This window comes from Rhipicephalus sanguineus, chromosome 2 (assembly GCF_013339695.2).
Source record: "Rhipicephalus sanguineus isolate Rsan-2018 chromosome 2, BIME_Rsan_1.4, whole genome shotgun sequence".
Taxonomy (NCBI): Eukaryota; Metazoa; Arthropoda; class Arachnida; order Ixodida; family Ixodidae; genus Rhipicephalus; species Rhipicephalus sanguineus.
In genome coordinates this window covers 11340697-11366855 of record NC_051177.1, presented here as the reverse complement: position 1 = coordinate 11366855, position 26159 = coordinate 11340697, and the positions used below count along the sequence as shown (strand labels likewise).

General features: G+C 49.5%; 1 protein-coding gene across 1 annotated transcript in view; it reads right to left on the bottom strand.

Annotated features, from left to right (window-relative positions):
- The window catches only part of LOC119382408 (rab proteins geranylgeranyltransferase component A), a 143869-nt gene that overhangs the window by 46770 nt on the left and 70940 nt on the right, over positions 1-26159 (bottom strand). The window contains exon 8 of the mRNA XM_037650098.2: positions 10719-10825. Coding sequence (XP_037506026.1) covers positions 10719-10825 — 107 coding nt within the window. The remainder of the gene's footprint in view (positions 1-10718; positions 10826-26159) is intronic.

The following is a 26159-nucleotide window of genomic DNA, read 5'->3' as shown; positions in this document are numbered from 1 at the left end:
GGCACATTCAAAGCCGTCACCAAGTTGCGGTTGGTCTCGTAATCCTCAGTACGAAAGTGCAGCGAGCACACACGCAGAGGTTTTGACTGTTTAGCACACTGGCGCAATGGCATGACACTAAGCCACTTCGAGCGTAAGGGTTCATTCCGCGGCACCCAGTGAAAAGACACACCGGTTTCCTTGCTGCAGCACTGGCGTTGTGCACCATTCGGGCATCCGGCAATATCACACGCATGCGGCATTTTGTCGAACTTTCTGTCAGAGCGACTTTCACGAGCGCGCAAAACACGCACGGCAGTACGCGATCCCGAAACTACCAGTGAGACGGGCGAGGCACAGTTCGGCGAAAACGAAACCTTTGAACCACGCGCGCCGTTCCCCATGGCAACGCCACGGAGGTTTTGTTTTCCATGAATCAAGCGGAAACGAACAAAAAGCATTTTATTACGTCTTTGGATGCTCGGAATGTTCTTTTTTTACTGCTGCTAGTTTGATTACTAGTGATTTATTGTAGGCCGACTTCCCTACGTCATCGGGATCACTTCGAAAATGTCCCACTCGTGGCGCTCATCATGTGATACATTTAGCTTAATTTCTCGGTAAGTAGGGCACTGCTGTTGATAATATTGCCGTTTTAGAAGTTGTCATACATTGGGCTTTCGCTCTGACATAAATTGTTATTTGCCTTTAGTGTCCCTTTAACCCTTTAAAGGTTTACACCATACATGTACAACATCACCTAACAGGCACCAAAGGGTTTACACCATACATGTAGGTCATTGCCTGTATGTTTAAAATGCGCGCCTTTTTCGATCATTTCTTTTGCTTGGCATGTGCTACAACACTTCAGGAATGCGTGGAATTTATTTCATGCGCCTATGTCTCTCATTTGTTATTTTTCATTCCAAAGCAGCGTGCCGGCTTTCGCTTGCACATCCGAGCACACATTCGCGGTGCGGCTCGTTTCGGTTTCGTCCTTCGGGTGGTTATTGCTTCTCACGCCCACAAAGCTGATGGCTGTCTGGTTTCTAATCTCTCAAAGGATGACCGCTTGTTACTCTCTCGTTTACTGCTCCCCAGGGTGCAATTACATCTGCTTCCATGCGGCGCTAAATTACACAGGAGATGCCACCGTGGTTGTTTTTCCTGTTTTGGGGACTCGGAAAAATGAACTCCGTCTCGTTGGCGATAAGACGAAGGAATATTAGAGCTTTTTACTTGTTTTGCTTTCCGGACGGGCGCACACCCATACAGTTTTCTTCCGTGTGCTCACTCACGCAGTTCACTTATACTATGGAAGTGTGCGCCGGTTGCTCTGCAGCGAGTCGAGTGGCGATTCTTCCGATGTGGACTATTGTGGACAATGTGTGGACGATGTGTCTAAGCCGAATCATAATCTGATTAAGTGGATGTCAGTTCGTCAGACGAGGATTTACTTATGAATGCAGACTCGGATGATGATGAAGGAGCGACATCTTGACTATCACACGCTGAAAAGTGTTTAGTTTTACAGCAAGAACATTTTTTACTGGAAAAGTACTCTGGTGTGCTTATTTCTGTATGTCTGTGAGCTATGTTTAATACAATGCCTTATTTTCATTTACAAAAAATCGTATAAGTGTTTTTTTTAAGATTATGCTTGATGTTACGAATAAACCATGTGCATGTAACAACAAAAATGATTTTTTCGTCATTTTACGGTGACGCAAAAAATTTTATACAATGTGTTTCTTAAATAGAATCGTCTGAAGAATTTAATTCAGCAATAAAAAAAATACACATTTTTGGAGTGCATGCCGCGAAAAGATTCGACCCTAAAGGGGTTAATGAAAACATGGGCACCTTGTGGTACATTGAGCCTTGTGCGACTGTGGCTTGAATTTCCAGCGTCCATGGTAGACATTGTTGTCCCAGCCAGGACAAAGCGTATCACTACCGCACACCCCTCAATAGAATTGAAATGGGTGCCCGTGCGGCTGCGAACCACCACAACCACGATATACGGCAGAAAAATATCTCTTGTAAGAGAACAATTTCCCTTTGCGCAAGCAAACACCATAACTATATTTAAGTCACAGTGGTACACATATGCCCAGGTAGTCCACAGATATGATAAGCGCCATCCACAGAAGTTGGTCTACGTAGCACTTTCCAGGGCTACCAGCCTCGACGGCCTATACCTCACCAACACAAAAGGTGATTTCAGGTTCCGACATGTCGTCGGTTCTATCGACAGACAGTCTGTCGACGACACAACCTGGCTAGCAAAGAGGCCTCTAGACATTGTCTTGGACTGGGCTACCACCTTCGTTCGGCGCCACAACCTGTGGAATTGCACGCGCAACCCATGGTCTTAAATGCTGCGGCGCCTCGGATTCACCCAACATTTGCACGAGCAGTGGTGAGAGGGGTTGCGTGAGAGAGGGCACTGAGCCGCTCCCGCAGCCCTTTGCGCCCTGCTCCCTGGCTGAAGCCAAAATGCCCGGTTTCCCTCCTTGCCCTTTTCTGGAGAGACTCCTCTCCAGACCCCAAGAACACATGTCACTTTCTTGGGGGCCTCGTTGTTTTTCGACTTGGGGAGCCGTGACGAACACAGCTCAATTGAGTCGGGAGCCATCCAGCCGTCATCACCCCCTGCGCGCCACCTGGCCTTTTGTGGGCGACTTACCGCCTCAGGGCCGGGCTGCAAAGCCACGAGAGGTGAGTACGAGCATTATCGCTCTAAACCTTGTGTGCTTCCCATTTTGTTGTTGTTTTAACATTGTCGTGTGAAACTGCTCCGCCGCTTCGTTCCTACCTGTATATTTTGTTGCGTTGGTGGCACTTTGGCACAATAAACTGTGTCAAGCAAAGAACTTGTCTCTGTTGCCACTGGCCTGAAACCCACCGCGGTCGCGACTCAACGCGAACTACGGGTTAGGGGTCCAGCTCTAAGTGATAGGGCTGATTTGTAGTGCTAGTAGCGAGTGACTGACACTCTGCTAGCGCGTGGTGCGACCCAAAGGCAGGACAGTTTCGCACGCGCGGATCTCTTTGTTAAATAGTGACCCCTATATTTGTGACGCGAGAGTTCTTCAAGGGAAAATGGCGTCGAGCAACTGGTGTGGACGCCTGAATTCCCACAAACCACAACAATCACCTCATGCTCGCCACTCTCAATGTAGTCTGTGCACATCCATGCGCACAACCTTGAAAAAGACGCTTTGCTCACAGAAAGTTGCATGTTAGCACTTTCTGAAACCTAGAGCGATGAGCGCATTGCAATTACGGGATTACAATGCGTCGTCCACAGCAAGCAGCTCATTGCAGGTGCGGTGGCGTGGGCACGTAGAGGAACACGGTGATGCACAACTTCAACATAGGCCGCATCCCACTTCACCGGCCGCCAGACACCGAACACACACAGACAAGCAGCGGAATTGGCGAGGTCTGCGTTGTGCACATCAATCACAATAACAGACATTCTGCTCGCCACCCTCTACCTGAGAACTGTCGAGAACCCCTTCCACACATGCACACGGGTTCGTGAAACGTGCGTGCATTCTCATTCATTAACGGACAAGTAGAAGCACTACATATCAGCTTACCATGTCCGGTGTTGGTAATACCCATGTTGCGGTTGGCATCGTTACGCCACTGTAAACCACTGGTTATATAACACATGTGCGACTCGTCAACATTGTACGCGCATATACCACTTGCACATATCTTCAGTGTCATTTCATAACGTTTCAATCAATGTAAAAAATTACGCCACAGTCACCTTCCTGCCGCATGCTTCACATAACATCAATTCCTCCGGTACTTGGAATCTGCCGAATTGTTTTTTTTTTTTTTCATGCTGTGGCTGCTTTTAAAGTTTTTAACGGTAGCAATACCTGGTCTACCAAGCATCTTGCAACAAAAAGATATTTCACACATGCCCATGAATTTGTTTTCGTGCAATTGAAAGGCATTAGGTTTTTATATACAACAATTTGAAATGAATTTGTTTTCTACAATTACAAAACAGGGAGAAATGCACAAAGCTCTTGGATCTTTACATTTTCTTTGAAATGTAATGTTCTCAAAGTAGCCATTCCAACTATGTGCCCAGTTTGTTAGATGCCAAAGCAGCAGCTAAAATGTTTCAGAGATAAAAAAAAAGTGTAAGCTCCCCTGAATAAAAGATGCTAACTTTGATAAAAGATGCTGTTTGTGGCTTATTCAGTTGTGAATTGCTGCGAGGCTGTTCTGTGTAAAAATATTAAATCTATTACATTGCACAATACCATTTAATGGCATTTATTTCAGGAAGTTTGAACAGATCACTTTTAATCTTAAGGTAGGAAATAATTTTGGAAATAATTTTGGAAAAAGGAAATAACCCAACTCTGGCGTTGCTGTGCCCACTCTTCGTTGCAGTGTATGCTGATTGCGGGTAAGCCCGAGTTCATGCAGTGCTATATTTCGAAGTGAAAGAACGAAGCAAGATGTAGAATATTCGATGATCCAGAAACCCTCTCACTAAGCAGAGACAGGAGACAGATTCTGATGAGGTGTGCGGTGGGGCAAGAGGGAGATGTAGGACAAAGCGTTCACCATGTTTTGACGTGTTGCCAGGCAAGTTTCAAGAAGCGCTACTTTCTGTACGTGGAATGACAAATACTTTTGTGTCCTGGTGAGATTTACACACCTAGAGTGGACTATGACTTCCCTCCTTTTTGTGGTGTGTAAGTGCTGCCATCCAAGGACACAAAAATTTTAAATCTGAGTTGCTTTGCGGCTGATGCGCCCTCTTAGGCGGACTTCGCAGCAAGTACCAAATGTATTTACAAGAGCCTGGGTGCACACCAAAATGCCTAAGTGTACAGGGAGGCATTAAAGCTATATTGGACGTGGCTGTGGTGATTTGACCGCTTCAGTGGAATAAAAAAGAATCAATTCGTTTTTTTGGACTGCCTGATTTTTCGGACGATTTCGTAGTCCCTAGAGAGTCCGAAAAACTGGATGTTGATTTACCTTCTGGAAGTTCGAATGCTTCAAATAGTCAAATTCGAGCGCGAATTGAACCGAATAGCAGAAAAATATTCGGAAGTTCAAATATTTGCACACCCCTGTAAAAAATGTTTATTGACTGACTTAAAGGTGGGGAAAAAAATTATATATCTCACCATGTTTTCAAAAATTATGCAGTGATGCTACCGAGGACTTCTGATTTGGAGCAATTTTCGGAGCAGCAAAATTTCCGTTTTGGAGCACTTTGGAGCAGAAAAATTGTAATCTTGGAGCACTTTGGAGCAGATAATTTTACATCTGGGAGCACTCTGGAGCAGCAAATTTTACATCCTGGAGTACACTACAGAAGCATATTGCATTAACATTCAAGCACCTTAATAATTATTATGGGGCTCTTATGAAGCCTAGAAATATTTCGATTCATTGCAAATCTCGTGGAAAAAATCATCTCAGGAGAGCTCCATACTTCACTGGCTAATGAAAAAATAAGGACTCATGCAGTTGAGTGTTCTGGATTAACCTCTTCGTCGACTATTTTCGACACTAGCAAATAAACAGAATACCGGATCAATAAAATTGCACTTTATGAAATAACACTCTAAATACATCTATGTGGTTATCAGCAGACGTGGTAGACAAACGCCGTGATGTACAGCAGTGCCTCAATGGCAAAGAGCCACACTATCCCTAATGCATTCCCCTAAGAAGACTCCAAGGCGAAAGCCACGTTATTTTTCTTCTCGATCGACAGGTTGATCCTCTCTGCAAGCTTTCTGCACCTCACCTGGTTTTGCGCTAGCTCCATGATCGGCGCACCGATCACGGAAGCAGTGTAAAGCGACGATGTCCTGCGATGACGTCATCACGTGACATCACAATATATGACGCCATGATAACGTCACAAGTTTTGACGATCTATGACGTGATGATAACGCCATCACATGATGATTATTTTTTGCATCAATCGATTGACGCCGCCGACGGTCAATTTTCGTGTTTGATAAAGCATCTAAGGCTTTCCCATTAATATTGGGTATTGAACGTTAACAGCCTGGCCGTTAACAACCTGGCCTTACATACCAAACTGTCCTCCACCATGTCACCTCTGTGCCATGCGCGAAACAGCTTCGCTTATCATCCACTTCACATAGTGAAATGGCTCCTCAATTTTTTTTTCATTTTTATTGTGATAGTGATTATATGGGCACTCTCGGCGAATTTTTGCCGTCGCCATTGCCGTAATTTTTCGTATAAAGTCCAAATTAATAACATCACCACGCGCATTCTAGCCGCGGGTAAAAGCTCGTGAGCGCTGGCGACGAACGCGGCTCAAGCGGAGATTAAACTAGCCGGCCGTCTGTCTCCGTCGCAAGGAGAGTGCATGAGATAACATCTTCCCGCGTGCGGGCCTGCCGTGGATTGCTCATCAAACAGAGAGGAAACGCCCCGCACGTCTTTCGTAAGGAGCATGAAGGGACGCCAGGGGAGCGGGCGTGGGGGAGGGGAGGGGACCGCATCGTTCGAAAGGCGCAGTCGCTCGCTTGCGCGCGCGCTATCTCGAGGCATCAGGAGACGGCTCGTAAACTTGCTGTGCTCTCAACGCTTACTACGCGTTTAGAGAACTCAGAGCACGAAAACGCTTCGCTTCCTGGAGCGGCCATATTCCCTTAAACCAGCGTTTTGTTGAGTTACGCGAGATCGGATCCAAGCGATCTAGCTGCTAGCCTTACTTCGCTTAACAATACAATTTGTTGGTATCGCATTCATTGCTTCGCCCTTAAGCGAAACTGTGAGTTCTTTTTTATCTGTCCGCTAGTGACCCTGGAAAGCGAGGGGCGGACGTGTAACATGGCGTAGCCACTTCACTGTAGGCCGTCAGCGATGGGCCCGCTACTGACAGCTGCCCATTTGCGGCTGCTCCGACCAGGAGATATGCTTTTATTAATGAGATGACATTTTAAAAAAGAGCTAGCAAAAACTTCGAATTGGAACCCTAGCACGCGAGCTCAAAAGGGCAGGGCCTTTTAGGGGGTATTTACAGCAGAGTGATTACAAACTTCGGATGTGTTGTGGAAGAAATTACGAAAGAGCACTTGTGGATGAAGATCCATGAATAAAGTATATGTGAGGAGAAGTGTCAACGCGTTCCCACCGTTCGCGTGCTCTTCCATAAACGCGAAGCAAGGAAAATTCGATATTGTTCCATATCTCCGATTTCATTCCGCGATGTCCAGAAACAGAAGTGACAGACATTTTAGCGGCACGCATGTAGTCATTACTGAACATTGCTTTCCTTACGTGCCGTGCGACGCTTGAAACGAGCTATCAGCAGCGTTTCTGGAACAGATGACGTTCGCCGATGTATCGCCGTCGCACTTTCTTGCTACCGATAGGCCCATAGACGTCACGAGCCTCTGTGGAGAGCGCATTTTGCTGTCGAGCCGACTTGCAGAACAGAAGCTGCGTCGGCACCGTGCATGGCATCGTGACTTACTCGGGACGCACGTGCGAGCGCTATTTATTCAGCGCAATAAGTCTTGGTATGTGGTTGTGACTTTGGCAGCTCCAAGATCAAGCTGGACATGTTCTGACGCGCCGGCGGTGCGATTGCCGGTGATAGACGCCCCAAAACCCGAGACTTTGGCGCAGTTTGGCGCAATTTTCGTTGATATTACAGTATAGACCGCTTATAACGTAAGTCGCCGGAGTCGCGAATATCCGCACTATAAGCGGTACCGCACTATAACCAAAACAACCTTTTTCAAAGGCTGCACTTGCGCAAAACGTGTTGAGCTATAGCCTCGCGTGTCCGATAATCGACATATGCGATATGGGGCGCTTACAACGACTTAAATCTCCGAATTTTCAAAAATCAACCGCCAAAGACCCGCATTGCCAACGAAATGAACACGGGGGAAAAAAGCAAACAAAACAAAGTGGCGTCGCGGAAATTCGCCGACTACGTTTCAGGCCACCTCGAGGTATGCGGCTTACACAGAAACCATGTCGAATCGCGACCGAAATTTCACGTGCTGAGCGGTACCGATCGTTCGATTTCACGGGCGCGCACGCGATGTCCAAGACATTGCAATCGAATCCGGAACCACCATTCGAGAGTTGCATGTGCCGACCATGCCCTCGTTTTCATTAACGATATGATTCCCTTCCCTTCAAGTGCAGCCATCGCAAAAAGTTTCGTTGATTCCGCACCAAACCGCAACTTTTATCGCCCGCGACCGCTACCGAAAAGCAACCAACGCTGATTAGGCCTAGCCGGCGGTTCAGCATATTGTCGCGGGAAGTTTGTCCAAGACAACATGAAGATCGGACGTCGAAAAGATCGCACTCAAGTACTAACCCAAGAACAGCGCGCGTGATACGAAGTTTTGTGTTCGCGGCCGGGAGATCAACGGCGACAAAAGCCCGCCAAGCTCGTTTAAGTCCGCGCACTGGCAGAAAAGGCGAAAGCTCGCGTCATGAAGCCGCAAAACTTTTCAATTCGCGGACGAGGTAGCAAACGCGATATCTGTAGCAAGTGTGATAACGACGGCGCTTTTAAAGCGCACTTGATGAGGACGCGATCGTACGTTCCACGCGGAACGCACTGCCGGCAAGCGGCCGCGGAGCCTTGCCGCCGCCGGTGCAAAGGCTACTCCGTCGCCTAGGCAACCACCATCCTTCCCCACTCGGCGAGCCCGCACAGCGCTGCCGCGGTCTTTTTCCTCCCTCCGCCCCTCGTTCGTTTACTGTGCGTGCCCTCGCCCTTCGTAACGACCTCGTCGCTCCCTCCCCAGCGGCGTACCTCCTTTGAGAACCGCACTCGCTACCGCGTTTCTCAGAAATATTTTCCCACAACCGCATTATAAACGGTATTTCATCTTGGGGGACTGCACAATAAGCGGTATGCGTATACATGCGGTTCTATGGGAGGGTAAACGGGAGTCTAAAAAGACCGCATTATAACCGGTCCTGCACTATATGCGGTTACGTTATAAGTGGTCTGCACTGTATCAGGATGGCGCAGTAAATACAATTTGGCGCACTTTGGTGCAGTTGGCGCAGGAGTGGAATCACTGATTATGTCAATGACTGTTCTACTGCTTACAAACATGCTACAAGACGGTGAAAAGCAGTAACTTACTGATTTGTTTCTAGGGCTACATCGAATGTGTAGTTGTTTGGTCCCCCCTTTTAGCGGAATGTGCATACCAGACCGAGAGGACTTTTTTCCTTAATAATGAACGCCATAAGTACAACGCTTCACTGCACAGCAGTTAGGTCATTTCTTTCCAATGTAGGTATTAGTATTATTCCCTGCATTACTATACAACCTACAGTAAAACCTGGCAACGGCTAAACCAGCGATGCTTGTATCATCCTCGTGGCACGCACTCGCTTGCTGCAATGGTATGCGTGGCTCTCGCAATCTGCCCCTTATTTTATTATTTTTGTTACTATAAAACTTGTGCCTTTTACATACAAATTTTCACTTCGCAGCTCAAAGTAACAAACGGTCAGTGTCACAAGTTCATTACATTAAGGTTAATTACTGCAGCCCTTTAGTTACATGGACATCAAAAATACATGGGCTTCTTTTGAGAATGGGGTTCGGAAATGGAAAAAAAGAACTGTAATGTCCAGGTAAGGGGATGCACCAAAATAAAGCAGAAGAAACCGAGACGAGGAAACAGAGGCAGGAACAGCCTTGTCTCGGTTTCTCCTGCTTTCTTTTGGTGCTGCTGGCATTCCCTTACCTAGAACCATGTACCAATTTGCCCATGTATAAACAAGCTACCCTAGCAAAATGCAGAAATTTGCTCCGCAAGCGTTCGTTACATCTGGTTAACTGTATTCACATATGTTCCAAGTACTCCATGATGACACAATGCTTCTAAAACTGCTGGTATGTCTACCGAGTCAATTGCCCTTTTTATAGTCTACGAAAGTGCCACATGAAGAGGTTTGAATGAAGGAAGGGAATATTCGCTTGAGACAAACTTGATGAAAACTAGCAGATAATGAAGCCAGGAAAGGTATAGGGGACGAAAAGACAACTTGCAACTGGCAGGGACACTGAATCCGAAAGCATCATTCACTTTGCTTTCTTCACATCGTCACAATTGTTACAATACGATTAAAACAGTTCAATTAACGTCCCCTATACCTTCGTTGGCTTCATTATCTGCTGGTTTTCATTATATAAAGAAGTTTGTTATTTTTAGCATTTCTGAATAAGTTGATGCAGCACGTGGCTGTGATACCCCGAGTACCTTCCCCTGAAGCTGACTTGCTCTCTAGGACTGATACTATTACATATTTAACTTGTAGACCAGGGTGACCTGTAGTACTACATTGAATTTGAGTATTTGAAATGTCCATTTTGCTTGTGTCCCTGCCAGAATCCGTGACTGTGACAGTGCCATCCTGCATCCACTGAGGAATTAAATTTAAAAATAAGAACAGTTCAGTGTGTAATGAGTGGAATCAAACGGAGCATACAAGGAGGCTCTTTACAAATACTATGAATACGCCTATGTTGGCCCACCAAGTATGTTTCCCTCTTTCCATATTAGTGTGTACACTTACAATAAATATATCGAACGCATGTCTCGACAATGCAGTTCAACTGTACTTACACTTCCATTTTGACCTGAGGAATGCCTCACAAGGTTAGTAAAAGTGCTTTCCAATTCTATTGATGATCCAATAAAATGACTTACCTGCAGAAACACTGGGGAAGTTCTCCGCTTCCATACAATGAAGCCAGAAACGGGCTGTTGCCATATCTTCCCAGTGACTCCAGAAACTTCTGAACAGATTTCAATGCCTATACCATGAAAGTACAGAACAGCATAAGCTATTGCAAAGAAGTGCTGCACGAAGGTTTTTGTCAACTTCTTGCTAATTGAGTATGGGTCACTACACACACTCAGAGTACCTGATTGTAAAATTAAGAATGAAAGTAATTTTGATTCGTCTTCCTGAAGAGCAGCATTTCCCCTGTAGTACCAGAGGTTATTCTCGCTTAGAAAGAATAGTCAAAGGACTCTTCAGCCTGTTTCAATCAGGCAGGCTAACAAAACATCCCTGCACATTTTTATGACAAGCCTCCCGTCATTTATAAGGAGCTTCCTCTGCACTTGACTCGCAGCGTGCCCCACTTCATTTAAGGTCCCTTCAGCTTCGAGTCATCTTTGGCAAATGCATAAGGGACTCTTCCCACTACTGTGCCACATGACACGTCATTGTGGTTCATTAACGAGATGTACAGTGCTCTGCGATTGAAACACAGAAGTCTGAGAATGCCTGTGCTTGTTGTGCCTCTGATGAGTGCTCCTGAAAGCAAGATGGTACACAGTGGAACACACTGAGGTCAAGATGGTCTGTGTTTCATGGTAGTGCCGCCAAAGTGCTGCCAGCCATGGTTCTCACATGTAGTGCAAGTCTGCACCCACATTGCCAGGCGTGCTTGTTTTTCTGTTTTCGTGTAACTGACCCGTCACACGTTTGACCACTGCCTTATGTGCACCGCACCGAAATTTCGAACATTCCCGCTTATTTTAGATTGTTCTGATAAGCCACAGTAGAGTTTATTCTAGAAATAACGCGGCCACCAACAAGGCATACATATATAAATGCCGACGTGCCTTACAGCTGATCACATTACCGACGATTGTGCTCGAGGCTATTGTAACGCTTACTCCTTCGGTCGATGCTTGGCTTGCAGGTCCTGGGGGTGATCTCGTACGTGGGTTGCTGGTGCAAGTGACCAGCGCAAGAGAGCCCGTCTCCCTGCCCGGTCGGCTGTTTTATTCACCTCCCTCCCCCCGCGAGGGCTCATTCACTTGCGGGGGAAGGGTACCCGCAAGCGGTGAAACGAGGAGTAGTGCGAGCTGGCTGCGGGGTGGAATGGGTTCTCCTAAAAGGGGCTACGGTGTCCCTTTCTAAGTGACCGGTTCGTCCCCGCTGCCAGACTGCGATCGCACCTCCGTTAAGGAAAAGAAAATGGGCGCCTGTGCTCTCCCACAAGTTCTGCTTGCTTCACCATCACAACCATGTGACATCTGCTGGAGGTGCTGCTCGTTCATGTTCTGGATGCCCCCCCATCAAGCCGTGAGCCCAGCCCAAGTTGTGAAGAAGACACCAACACCATCAGAGACAGTCGAGCTAGAAGCAGACTACAAGGACTACAATCGAAGCACGGAGCCCTGCCGACTCAGACAAGAACCATGGTGACGACTTCAGGTACCGTGATGGCCGCTGTGTCACCCATGACAGTCGTGCTACAACCACCCAGGGAGCCGCCAACCTTTTGCAGATCATCATTCGAAGACTTCGAAAGCTGGCTCGAAGTGTATGACAGCGTCGCCGATTTCAATACCTGGAGCACTGAAGACAAGCTACAGCATGTCTACTTTGTCTTGGAAGACACTATTCAGACCTGATTCGAGAACCAAGAGTGAACCCTGACAACATGGCCCATTTTTCGCACCATCTTGCCACATTCACGAGTGTCATCCGCAAGGAGAGGGCCAAGGCTCTGCTCAAGATCTGTGTGCAGCTGCCAAACGAAAATGCGGCACTTTTAACGGAACAGATGACCAGACTGTTCTCCTATGCAGAATGCAGATCCTGCCATGCCCGAAGAGAAGAAAATTCGCTTCCTCATGCGAGGAGTCAAGATGGAGCTCTTCATGGGACCGATGCGGAACCTACTGAACAGTGTCCAAAAATTAGTCTCTGAAGTGATGACGATTGACAAGACGCTGGACATAGGCAACCAGCAACAGAATTGTCATTCCTGCCACACGTCACCGAAATCCAAGAGTCTGCTCTGACGACCTGCACGAGACGATGAGGGCTATTGTGCGAGAAGAACTGCGCCGCATGTTCCCGTCCTCGCAGCCTCGAGTGGATTCAGTCACCGACACTGTTCGTGAGGAAGTCTGTCAACCGCTGGGAATTCCCGAACCACCGAAGGTTCATCCAGAAGCTATGATCTAAGCTGCTTCAATGCATCATAACGCTCCTCCTCCATATCCACGCCAAGATGCCACACCAACTCAGTTCCGCCACCAGACACCACCGCAGCCACCACCAATATCATAATTCCCGCCTGTTGGCCAACGCTACATGCCGAGGAAGACCGTTGTTTCGCGTGCCCCCGACCACTGCCCACTCTGCTACGACTGTGGAAAAGCTGGCCACACCTACCGCTGCTGCAGGTATCGAAAGATGGGACTGCGTGGTTTCGCCATCAACGCACTGCGTCCACAGTGAGGTGAATGACCATGCGACATAGCAGACTACCTCGCGGAAGCGCAGTAGACACCCCATTGACCTTCCCATTCACCATCTCCAGGCCGCTCGCTTCACCTCACTGCAGTGCCAGCAGTACACTGGCCCTACTCAGGGCGGATCCGCATGCCCTTATCTGGAAAACTGAAGGCAGCAATCGCTGTAGGTGTGTTTGCTGTATGACAAAATGTCAAAGATCCTCTGCCGCCGCCTCTGTTGCCGCCGCTGACTTGGGAATCATCAGATGTCAGCTCGCTGCCTACCAGAGAGAGCCTTCATGAGAGCACTTCTCCGGCAAAACAAGACCCGACGACACAACGTAGCAGCATCAAAGCAAGTCGACGCAGCTGTGATCCGACACCATGACCAAACCGTAGTGCAAGACGATGAGCCACCTACCACGAGGTGCTTATCAATGGCCACAGTGTCACCACTCTGGTCGACACCGGCGCCATATTACTCCGTCGTCAGTGGCTCATTAGCCACCAAGCTGAAGAAAGTAAAGACCGCTAGGGAAAGACCCGAAATCTGGACAGCTGGAGGCAACCTTATAATGCTGCCTGGAGAGTGCACAGCAAGAATCACAATGGACAGCCAGACTTATTCGGCGAGCTTTGTGGTCCTACAGCATTGTTCGAGGGACGTCATTCTAGGCATAGATTTCCTAAATAAACAGGGCGCAGTCATTCACCTAAGACACCAGTCGAGAACACTTTCCACAGACAATGCCATACCGCCGGATAAGAAAATCTATCACTGTGCCTTGAATGTGACAGAAGAACAGGTCACTGTTCTGTCTCTCTCCAGTGTCATTTCCACCGGCACGGAAGAATCTACATATTTAAAACGCGTCATTGAGGGCAACTAGCACCTGCGTCTGAACCGTGTGGGAATTCAGGCGTCCGCCCCAGTTGCTCGACGCCATCTTCCCTTGGAGAATTCTCGTGTCCCTCTCCTCTCGACCGGACGGGTGGCAGCTGGTCATAAATCGCTGTCACTTTCCTGCCACCCCGCCCTCAAAGGTTAAACACGGTGTCCCATTGGCCCAGTTTTGGCGGGATTCGGACCTGGCTCGCGCTCGCCTAGAAGCGGCGGGCGCGCGACCAAGGTTCGGGGGAGACCGGAGACCACTTGGGGACCTCGAAGGGTGCGTATGCGTTTTGGCCGCTCCGGCCGGCGGCGATTCTTTGTTCTTTGTTCTCCGTCGCCGGCCGGCGGTTACGTTGTTTTGTCGAGGCCCCGGCCTCAGCGGGCGCGCGCTACCCTCCGCGGTCTCGAAGTCCCGAGGCAGCGCCTCGCGATCGTGCACTGTATACGTTTCTTTCAAGTGTTGCTTTGTCTGTTCTGCATCTTCTGCTCTGGGGTGCGAGATCGCGGGAGCGCTGGCCGAAGGGTAGGTCGGCTTTCCAAACCTGTTTCTCTCTTAGTTTGTTTTATAGGTGTGCCATTCGCGGCCACATTTGGTAACTTGTATTAGCTAATTGGTGTCCTGTGTAATTATGTTACATACGATTGGCTGTGCCGAATTATTGATCTCTTTGTAATCCCAGTAATAAATCACTAACTTGGAGAGTGTCGCCTAGGGTCTCCCTCGCTGCGCGCGACGGCTCGCCGTCCCTTCGCGGTGACGGGCCGAGTTCTCGCGTGCAGCAGTTCGAACGGTACACTGGTGCGGGACGAATGAGGACGCGGCGGTCTGCATGAAGCTCCCAGTGCTCAAACCCGCGGTGGTGTATGGCGCGTACGGCTAAGAGTATATAGCGAGGACCGTGCGCGCAGGGATTGAGCGACGACACCACATTCTGGCGCCCAACGCGGGGCCAGGGGCCTAATCAGCCTCTGGTCACTGAAAATTGAGGGGGACCGCTCTAAGCACGGCTGGTGCAGAAGCCTAGCTCCGGTCCCAGCCGCAAATAGTCATACCGTGCACGAGTCAATGTCCCCTTCCCGTAGCGCGAGTCATCGCAGCTACGACGGGTTCGGGCGAATAAGGCAACAGGCTAGCACAACAAACAACACTTTATTGCTACGTTAGCAATAACGCGTAAATGTCGCGTAGAGGGATAGTCCGCTCTCGTAGAAAACAAAGGGTAACGCTTACGCCTTCGGTCGATGGTCGGCTGGCGGGTCTTGGGGCGGTGAGGTGTTACCTCGCAGGTCAGCAGGGCACGAGAGCCCGTCTGCCAGTCTGGTCGGTTGTTTTATTCACCTCCCGTATCCCTCCCCACCGCGAGGATTGTTTCCCTCGCAGGGCGAGTTCCCTTTCCCGTCAGCCGGGATGCGAGGATTGGCGCGAGGAGTGGCGGGAAAGAAGGGGTTGTCCGGAAAGGGCGACGGTGCTCCTCTCCTAGTGGTCCCTTGGCTCCCGCTGTCAGTTCACGATCGCGCCTGCCTTAAGGAAAGGAAATGGGCGCGCGTGCTAAGTCGACTACAAAACACGAAGTACTTTTCATCGATGGACCTCAAGTCCGGTTTCTGGCAAATTGAAGTAGACAAGAGAGACCAAAAAAGACTGCCGTTATAACACCAGACGGCCTCTTTGAGTTCCAAGGTCATGCCTTTTAGTCTTTAGAAGTGCACATTGCTGGGCTAGTCGGTTCACGTTCATGTACAGGCCGCAAAAATATGTTTTTGCACAAAGAAATAGCAAGCAAAGGGGTCAAGGAAAGCGCTCCCCTTGACCTCTTCCCTCGTTATTTCTTTGCGCAAAAACGGCCATACCATTGGTCTTTCCTCGGCAATTGCGACTTTTCAATGCGTTATGGATATAGTACTGGCAGGCTTGAAGTGGCAGACTTGCCTTGTGTTCTTGAATGACGACAATGTGTTTGCCTCAAGCTTCAACGAACACCTCCGGTACCTTGAAGCTGTACTTCCTCCGGAGTCACCCTGAAGCCAGAAAAGTGCCACTTCACGTGTGAGGAGCTCTTGTTTTGGGCCACACCATTAGCAAGCCTGGAGTGCACCCAGACCCACGGAAAACAGCTACTACCGCTGCCTTCCCGCTGCCCGCCGACAAGAAGGCCGTACACAGACTTCTAAGCTTGTGTGCCTATTACAGACGCTTCGTCAAAGAATTTTCACGGATTGCCGAGCCACTAACTCACCTCACAAAGACCGACAAGGAATTCACGTGGGAAACCCCGCAAGTCGAAGCATTTCAAGGACTGAAACGACGCCTGCAGACACCTCCGATAGCTGCGCATTTGAACAAATACGCTGACACGCAAATCCACACCGATGCAACCAGCGTAGGGCCCAGCACCGTACTTGTGCAAAGGACTGATGGACTAGAAAGGGTTATCAGTTATGCTAGCCAGTCGCTATCCAAGGCAGAAGCCAACTATTTCACTACAGAAACTGAGGGCCTTGCCATCATCTGGACTACATCAGTTTCGTCCCTGCCTCTATGGCAAGCCCTCCAAGGTTGTGAGCGACCACCATGCTTTGTGTTGGCTAGCTAACTTGAGGGACCCTTCAGGTCACCTCGCACAGTGTAGTTTGAGGCTTCAAGAATTCAACATTACAGTCATTAACAGTTTGGAAGGAAGGACTCTGACGCCGACAGCCTGTCTTGCACCCCCGTCAACCCGGCACCGCAGGACGCCCCGGACGATGGCTGCTTCTTGGGAACCATAAGTGTCGATGACTTTGCTGAACGACAGCGAGCTGACCTGGAACTCGGGGGCCTTGTAGAATACCTCGAGGGCAAGACCGCCGTTGTTCTGAAGGTATTCAAGCAAGGACTGGCGTATTTTGTCTTGCGAAATGGCATTCTCCTGAACAACTTCTCGCCACTTCGAGCCAACTATCTCCTTGTTATACCTTCAGCACTATGTGCAGAGGTTCGCCTCACTGCCGATGTCACTCATTACGTAATCACTTGCCGTGACTGTCAGCGATGGTAGACACCGCCTACTAGGCCAGCCAAACTTCTGCAGCCCATCAAACATCTCACTGACCGTTCCAGCAAATCAGGATGGTCCTACTGGAGCCATTCCCAAAGTCGACTTCCGGAAATAGATGGATCGTCGTAGCTACCGAGTGGGTCACCCGCTATGCCGAAACAAGGGCCCTGCCCAAAGGCACTGCAGCTGAGGAAGCCAAGTTTTTCATTGAGAACATCGTCTTGTGTCATGGCGCCTCAGAGGTCCTAATCACCGACGAAGTATACAGCCTTTACTGCTGGCCTAACTCAGCCTATCTTGAGATACATCCAGACAAGACACTGCCACACCACCGCCTATCACCCACAGACCAATGGCCTCACCGAGCATCTAAATAAGACCATCACCGACATGCTGGCCATGTACGTCGACATCGAACACAAGACATGGGATGTATATCCTTCCACACACAACCTTCACATACAACACAGCTGTGCAAAAAACTACGCAGATGACTCCATACAAGTTGGTCTATAGAAGGAGCCGGGCAACGACACTCGATGAATGCTACGCAACGTCACTGACGTCACCGTCTACCTTCAGCCCGCCAAAGAAGCAAGACAACTTGCCCGTCTGTGCATCAAGATCCAGCAAGAGACCAACAGCCACGTTTACAACCATCGAAAATGCCACGTAGAATACGAGCCCAGCAACCTTGTTTGGGTTTGGACACTGACACGCTGACGTGGACTCGGTGAAAAACTTCTTCGGCGATACTTCAGGCCATACAAGGTGCTTCAACGTCATGGTGCTCTGGACTACGAGGTTATCCCAGACAGCATTACGATCTCTCAGCGGCGCTGCACATGACCTGAAGTCATCTATGTCCTTCACCTTAAACCATTTTATATGCATTAACGAATCTGAGGACTCAACTTTTAGGTTTTTTTTATTACTGTTTCTTTGTGTATGCACTTTTTTTTTCGATTCCATGTTCTATCTTGAGCATCGGGACGACGCTTTTCCAGAGGAGGGCAATGTTATGTGCATATTTTTTTTTTTCAATTTTCATGTAACCAACTCATTACACATGTAACCATTGCCTTACGTGTGCCACGCCAGAATGTCGAACATTCCTGATTATTTTAGGTTATTCTGATAAGCTTGAGCACGAAACACGAACAGTAGGGTTTATTCTGGAACTAATGCGGCCACAAGGATAAGGCTGGAATCTTCAATGCCACATGTACAAATGCTGATGTGCCTTACCGCTGATCAGATTACCGGCAACTGATGATTGTGCCCGAGGCTATCGTTGCACTGAGTGTGTCACTTCTTTTCTTTCTGGGCACAAGTTTGCCCAATAAAGTGTTTCATCCTTACTTGCTGAAGTTCTGCTTGCTTCACCATCACAACCACGTGACAGTATGTTGTGTCAATCGAAGTGGCTGTCATTGCACTTGCATCCTTGTAACGCACGTCCAACCAGCAAAGTGACAACGTGGCATGAGAGAGTAGAAAGCAAGCTTGCAGCGCTCTACTGGCACCACAACAAACATAGCCAATGCAGTCACCACGCCTCAATTAACAAGTGCTGGCAGCCACACACTAAAAGTATATAGCATTTCAATCATTCAACACCGTGCAGCATTGAGACTAAAAGAGCTGCCATTGATAGAAACAGTTTGTTGTTCTACAGGTAGAGCAACTTTACCGCACTTGAAGCAAATCTGATTTGATGGTACACATATATTCACTGTGCTGATTAAGTTAGTTGAAATACAGCCAGCTGATGTTTCGGACTGGAATGAACCAACTGTGCAGGCATGAATGAGTGCCTAATAATCCAGGACCTTTCCTTAGGTGCCAAATCTATCTTTCAGTACAAAAACCCAAAGATCATCAGAAACTGACAGATTGAAGACATCTAAAATCAACAGCTGACTAACAAGCTGAGCAATGGTGGAGGAGTTGGCAGCCTACTGATGGAATGATTGTGCTTGTGCCCAAGGCTCGTGTGGGTTTTGAGCACAACACATACCTGTGGTTTTACAAACCTGTCAATCCCAACTGTGTGACTGCATGAGGCAATCATGAGAATCCTAACACAAAAGGAGTCTACCTTCTTTTGTATAAAAAAAAGAGACAGTGGCATTTTTTTTACCTCTACAAAATGCTTGCCTTCAAGAAACTACCGTCAAATCCCGAGCAAGTGCCCCTACTTGAACAAGCACCCCACCCCTTTCTTGGGAGATTTGAAATATACGCCACTGACCGAGCAAGTGCCCCCCCTCCCCTCCCGCCATTTTCAATGTTTAATTCACTCTAGTTTATTCACCCGACAAGGGCGAATTGCATGCGTATTCAATAAAGTATTTAATTAGAAGCACATGTGTGCATCCTTTATTCTGAGTGGCTCTTTCGCCCCCATCTTGAATTTTGATCCGAGACTGACTATGGGATGCCCCTTCAAATCTTGTCGGATTATCTGTCAGCGTAGGAGGGGCACTTGCTCGGGATTTTACAGTATGCTAAAGAACTAAAGGCATTCAATCTAGTGATTTGAGTCCTAAATGTTTGTAGTAGACCAATGAGAGAGTTCTGCATGTTCCAAAGTCAAAGAGCAAATGCTTACTGAACAGCTCTTGTGCATCTGCCCGAGATACAAAGAAACTTTATGGCCACCTTTTTGTTGAATTCTGTCAAGCAACCAGTATCGGTAAAAGTTCTTTTGGGACCTACACGTCGTCATCAGCGCAATATTTTCAAAGCTCTGAACAAGTTCTTGCGCGAGCAGAACTCAACAAAAGACTGTAGATAGTTTTTGGACATTCAAGGTTTCGTTTCATCCTCGTAATCAACACCTTCTCTCTCCCACCCCTTCCCTTTCCTAACGCTGAGTAACAGGTGAGAAAATTGATTCAAGCTGACCTCTCAGCTTTTCTCTCATAATAAACCTCTCTCTTCACTACAGTTATGCAGCACCATTACCAGTCCAACATGGTTGCACCATAAAGCAGCACCTCCCATCACAGCTGCTAGTATATAATGAAGACTTCTTGTAAGGAAATGTCGGGGTATGCTGACACCTAACATACGTGCAAGTTTAATCCTCAACACTTAGTAACCCTTTAGCACTGGTATTGCAGTACATGGGCACATCCACCTGCATCAAAGTAGAGCAGCAGCAGCTGGTAAATCAACCCACAACTGTAGAGATCGCCACAGCTCAGCCCTTTAATTAGGCTGCCACCGGAGCGTGGCGCTCCTTGTAACTTGCGTGCCTACATATGTGCAGGCCCAATAAAAAGTGGGTAATCTTTTGTCCAAGCAAGCGGCGTGTTCATGTCGGTCTCTGCGTGTCCGTGCCCCAGCGGCACTAACCACGCGACATGGTGTCAGGAGCGAAAGAATAATGAGCTTCACACCTCGCCACGACAGGACGGCAGCACGATGTCATTCGAGACCAGTGAGCCGCCGAAACTGTACGATGTCAACCTCCAGCCACCGGCACCGTTCGACTTTACAAACCCGGCAACATGGGTGACATGGCTCAGTCGCTACCTACACGGCGGTTTCGGGACTGAAAAAAGTGTCGAAAGATGTGCAGGTACACTCGCTACTGCACTGCATGGGCCCAGAGGCCCGCCCACTCCTCGAGACATTCTCACTCGACACCCAGTCGCTTGCTTCATACCAAGTCGTTGCCACCCACTTCACAGAGCACTTCGCGTACTCAGCAAACAAGCTCTACGAGTCATTGCGGTTTCACAGACGTGTTCAGCTACCCTACGAAAGTGTCGACACGTACTACACAGAACTGTGCAGGATGATGAAGTGCTGTAACTGCCCGTCAACTGCTGTCGAAGAAGGGCTCATACGCGACCGGTTCATCGTCGGCCTCCGTGACTCTTGTCTCTCGGGCCAGCTGTGCCGAAATGCAAAGCTGACACTCAAGGAGGCATGGACACAGGCCCGTCAATCTGAGGACACCGACAAGGAAAAGGCGTTATCCCAGAACAGAACCGAGTACTCCCGCGAGCTCAACCTCGACGCCACAAAAGCTAACAAGTTCGCCCCTCGTCGTTGCTCCAGAGCTAAGCCTACTACGCCTCAGCCGCATGCAGAGCGCTCACGCGAGCCGTCCACATGTGAATTCTATGGCTACGCGCCTCACCGACGTTCGGACTGCCCGGTTCGATGCTCCGCCTGCAATTTCTGCAAAACGAAAGGCCACTTTGCTGAAGTATGCCACTCACGAAAGTACAAGCAGAACAAGCTCGGCTCCATTTACCTTCACGCCGTCGGGACGCCCGCCACGGCCAAGTTCATCGACGTCACCGCTGACAACTACACAGCACAGTTGAAGGTTAACTCCGGAGCCAAAGTATCCGCCGTTCCAAGCGACCTCCCTATGCTGCCTGCCAAGCTCGACCAAGTCGACAGTCTGCTCACCGGCACCTGGAGGACTGCCACTTCGCGTGCTAGGCTCGTATTTGGCATGACTTCGGTGGCAAGGAAAGACAAGTTGTCAGCGCCTCTATGTGATCCAGTCTCTCACTGTGCCTCTTCTGGGACTGCCAGCGCTGCAAGCCCTCCAAGTAGTGAGATTTCTTGAACTCCAATCTCCAAAAGCAACGCTGCACGCTGAGTTGTTCAAGGGATTGGGCACTCTCAAGGACGAGTACATCATGCGGCTGAAACCTGATGCCGTGCCTTTCTTGCTGTCGCTGCAGGATCCCTATTCCGCTGCTCGAGGTTGTCCGCCGCGAGCTGGACAAATTGGAAAACGCAGGCGTGATCCGCAGGGTCAAGAAGCCATTACCATAGTGCTTTAGCCTCGTTGTCGTCCAGAAAGACGATGGTTCCTACCAGCTGCGCGTCAACTTGACTCAACTAAACAAGGCCGTCCTCCGCAAATGCCCTATTCTACCAACTGTTAATCAAGTCCTTGGCCTCCCACAGTTTTTTCAAAGCTGGACACGACCGCAAGCTTCCACCAGGTGAAGCTCTCTGGAGATTCCCAAGAGCTCACGACGTTCATCACCCCATATGGCCGATGCTGTTTTTGCTGGCTAGGCGCCCCTTTGGCATCACCTCCGCACCTGAGTACCTCCAAAAACAGATGGCCATTTCGGGGTATTTGAGATCTCCTTTCTTGGAGTCGTCGTCTCAGCACAGGGCATCAGGCCAGATAAAGGCAAGGTCGAAGCAGTGAAAGCCATGGAAGGCAAACGGACGCTGCCGGTGTTAGATGACTGCTTGGAATGGTGAATCATCTCGCTAGATTCCTGCCACGCATCTCAGACGTCACAGCGCCCATCAGAGCCTTATTGAATAAGTCTGCGAGATGGGTATGGCAGCATGAGCAAGAAGCAGCATTAGAGAAAATTAAGGAACTCTTAACGTCAGACAGCTGCACGGCCACGTACCACCCGTCGTATTGTCACGTGGTCGTGACGTCGACGAAGGCAGCAGACAGCGTATCCGAGATGAAACTTTTTATTTGGCCGAACTTGTGGCCGGGAAACTGAAAGTCAAACTACAGCAATACGCTGATAGCGGCGACCAGAGCATCGACCGTCAAAAAAACTGACAAGCGGTCAAGCGCGTCGGCTTTTATACAGGCGCTATCGAACTTTCCAGCAATATCGCTGGTGGCGGCATTCTCTCTCGACAAAGCTAGAACATTCACGGGCGGCACGCAATCTTAACAAAACGATCTACTACAATCGAGAAGCTTCTCGAACACTGCTTTGCGGACAGCGTCGATCGTTGATAAACGTCCTTGCTGGGCAAACCCGAATAATTCAAAATAAAACAAGAAGTGGGCGTGGCATTGGCCCCCTCTGAAAAAGCATCGTCCCGATGCTTGTGAAAGAACAAAGAAGAGAGAAAAAAACAAGTGCATACATAAATAAACAATAACAAAGGAAAAGTAGAGTCCCCAGGTTCGCTAACGCGCAAAAAACGGCTTAAGGTGCACAACATGGACGACTTCAGGTCGTGCGCGGTGTCGCTGGGAGTTCGTAATGCCGTCCGGGATGACCTCGTAATCAAGAGTGCCGAGGCGTAGAAGAACCTTGTATGGCCCGAAGTATCGCCGTTTTTCGCTAAGCCCACGTCAGCGTATCGGCGTCCGTCCAGACCCAAACACGGTCGCCAGGCTGGTATTTGACGAAGCGTCGTCGAAGATTGTAGCGATGGCTGTCGGTGTGCTGCTGGGTCTTGATGCGCAGGCGGGCGAGCTGTTGAGTTTCTTCGGCACGTTGTAAGTAAGCGGCGGCGTCAAGGTTTTCTTCGTCCGTGACGTTCGGTAGCATGGCGTTGAGCGTCGTCGCCGGGCTCCTTCCGTAGACCAACTTGTACGGTGTCATCTGCGTTGTTTCTTGGACGGCCGTGTTGTAGGCGAAGGTCACGTACGGAAGGACGGCGTCCCACGTCTTGTGCTCAACCATGTCGGCGGTGTTATTTAGACGTTCGGTGAGGCCATTGGTCTGCGGGTGGTAAGCGGTGGTGCGGCGGTGGCTCGTCTCGCTGTATTTGAAGATCACCTGAGTTAAGTCCGCAGTAAAGGCGGTACCTCTGTCTGGATGAGGACCTCTGGGGCGCCATGACGCAAGACGATGTTCTCCACGAAGAACTTGGCTACCTCGGTGGCGCTGCCTTTGGGCAAGGCCTTTGTCTCGACGTAGCGGGGAGGTAGTCAGTTGCTACGACGATCCACTTGTTGCCGGAAGTCGACGTCGGGAACGGCCCCAGTAGGTCCATCCCGATTTGCTGGAACGGCCGGTGAGGTGGTTCGATTGGCTGCAGAAGCCCCGCTGGCCTAGTCGGCGGTGTCTTCCGTCGCTGGCAATCTCGGCAAGTCTTAACGTAGTGGGCGACGTTGGCAGCAAGGCATGGCCAGTAGTATTTTTCCTGTATTCTGGCGAGCGTGCGGGAAACACCAAGGTGTCCAGCCGTCAGGTCGTCGTGTAGGGCCTAGAGGACTTCTGGTCGCAATGATGAGGGCACGACGAGAAGGTAGTCGGTTCGAAGTGGCGAGAAGTTCTTCTTCAGGAGAACGCCATTCCGTAAGAAAAACGACGGCAGTCCTCGCTTGAATACCTTCGGAACAACGGCGGTCTTGCACTCGAGGTACTCAATAAGGCCCCCCAGTTCCGCGTCGGCCTGTTGCCTTTCGGCGAAGTCGTCGGCACTTATAGTTACGAGGAAGCAGTCATCGTCATCGTCTTGCGGCGGCGCGTCGACGGGGGCACGAGACAGGCAGTTGGTGTCAGAGTGTTTTCGTCCGGACTTGTACACGACGGTAATATCGAATTCTTGAAGCCTCAGACTCCATCGTGCGAGACGACCTGAGGGGTCCTTCAAGTTAGCTAGCCAACATAAGGCGTGATGGTCACTGACAACTTTGAAGGGCCTGCCATAGAGGTAGGGGCGAAACTTTGACGTAGCCCAGATGATCGCAAGGCATTCCTTTTCTGTTGTGGAATAGTTGGCTTCTGCATTGGATAGTGACCGGCTAGCATAACTGATAACCCTTTCAAGCCCGTCAGTCTTTTGCACAAGGACGGCACCGAGTCCTACGCTGCTTGCGTCGGTGTGTATTTCCGTATCAGCGCAATCGTCGAAATGCGCAAGTATGGGTGGCGTCTGCACGCGTCGTTTAAGTTCTTGAAAGGCTTGCACTTGCGCCGTCTCCCACCTGAATTCCACGTTATTCTTCGTGAGAAGCGTCAGTGGTTCGGCGATTCGTGAAAAGTTTTTGATGAAGCGTCTGTAATAGGCACATAAGCCGAGAAATCGGCGCACGGCCTTCTTGTCGGTGGGTGGCGCGAAGTCGGCGATGGCAGCTGTTTTCCGTGGGTCTGGGCGCACTCCAGACTTGCTGATCACATGACCCAGAAACAAGAGCTCGTCGTACGCGAATCGGCACTTTTCTGGCTTCAGGGTCAGTCCAGAAGCCTTGATTGCTTGAAGTACTGCCTCAAGCCGCCAGAGATGCTCGTCGAAGGTCGAGGAAAACACGACGACGTCGTCCAAATACACAAGGCACGTCTGCCACTTCAATCCGGCCAGTACGGTGTCCATGACACGCTGGAACGTCGCAGGTGCCGAGCAAAGACCGAAAGGCATGACCTTGAACTCAAAGAGGCCGTCGGGTGTTATAAAGGCAGTCTTTTCCTGGTCTCTCTCGTCGACTTCGATTTGCCAGTAGCCGGTCTTGAGGTCCATCGACGAAAAGTACGTCACATTGTGAAGTCGATCCAGGGTGTCGTCTATTCGTGGGAGGGGGTACACGTCCTTCTTCGTGATTTTGTTCAGGCGCCGATAATCAACGTAGAAGCGCAGTGTCCTGTCCTTCTTCACTAACACCACGGGTGACTCCCACAGACTCTTGGACGGCTGGATGATGTTGTCGCATAGCATCTCATCGACTTGTTTCTTTATCGCGTCGCGCTCTCGAGTAGAAACTCTGTAGGGGCTCTGACAGAGTGGTCGAGAATTTTCTTCTGTTATAATGCGGTGCTTCGCAAGGGGTATTTGTCGGACCCGCGATGACGACGAGAAACAGTCCTTGTATTGCAGGAGCATGGTTTTGAGCTGGTCTTGCTTGGCCTTCGGAAGGCTCAAGTTGACGTCAAAATCCGGTTCGGGACCTCTATTCGTTGAAGCAGGTTCGGCAGCATCGAAGAGGGCGAAAGCATCGCTGGCGGCTACACATTCGTCGATGTAGGCAACCGTCGTACCAAAGTTGAGGTGCCTATATTCGTGGATGAAGTTTGTCAGCACTACCTTTGCTTTACCGTCACGCAGCTCGGCTATACCTTGTGCGACGCAAATTTGATACTTCAGGAGTAGGTGCTGATCGCCCTCGATGACGCCTTCAAGGTTCGCAGGTTTTTCGGTGCCGACGGAAATAATGACGCTGGAGCGCGGCAGAATGGTCACCTGCTCTTCTATCACATTCAA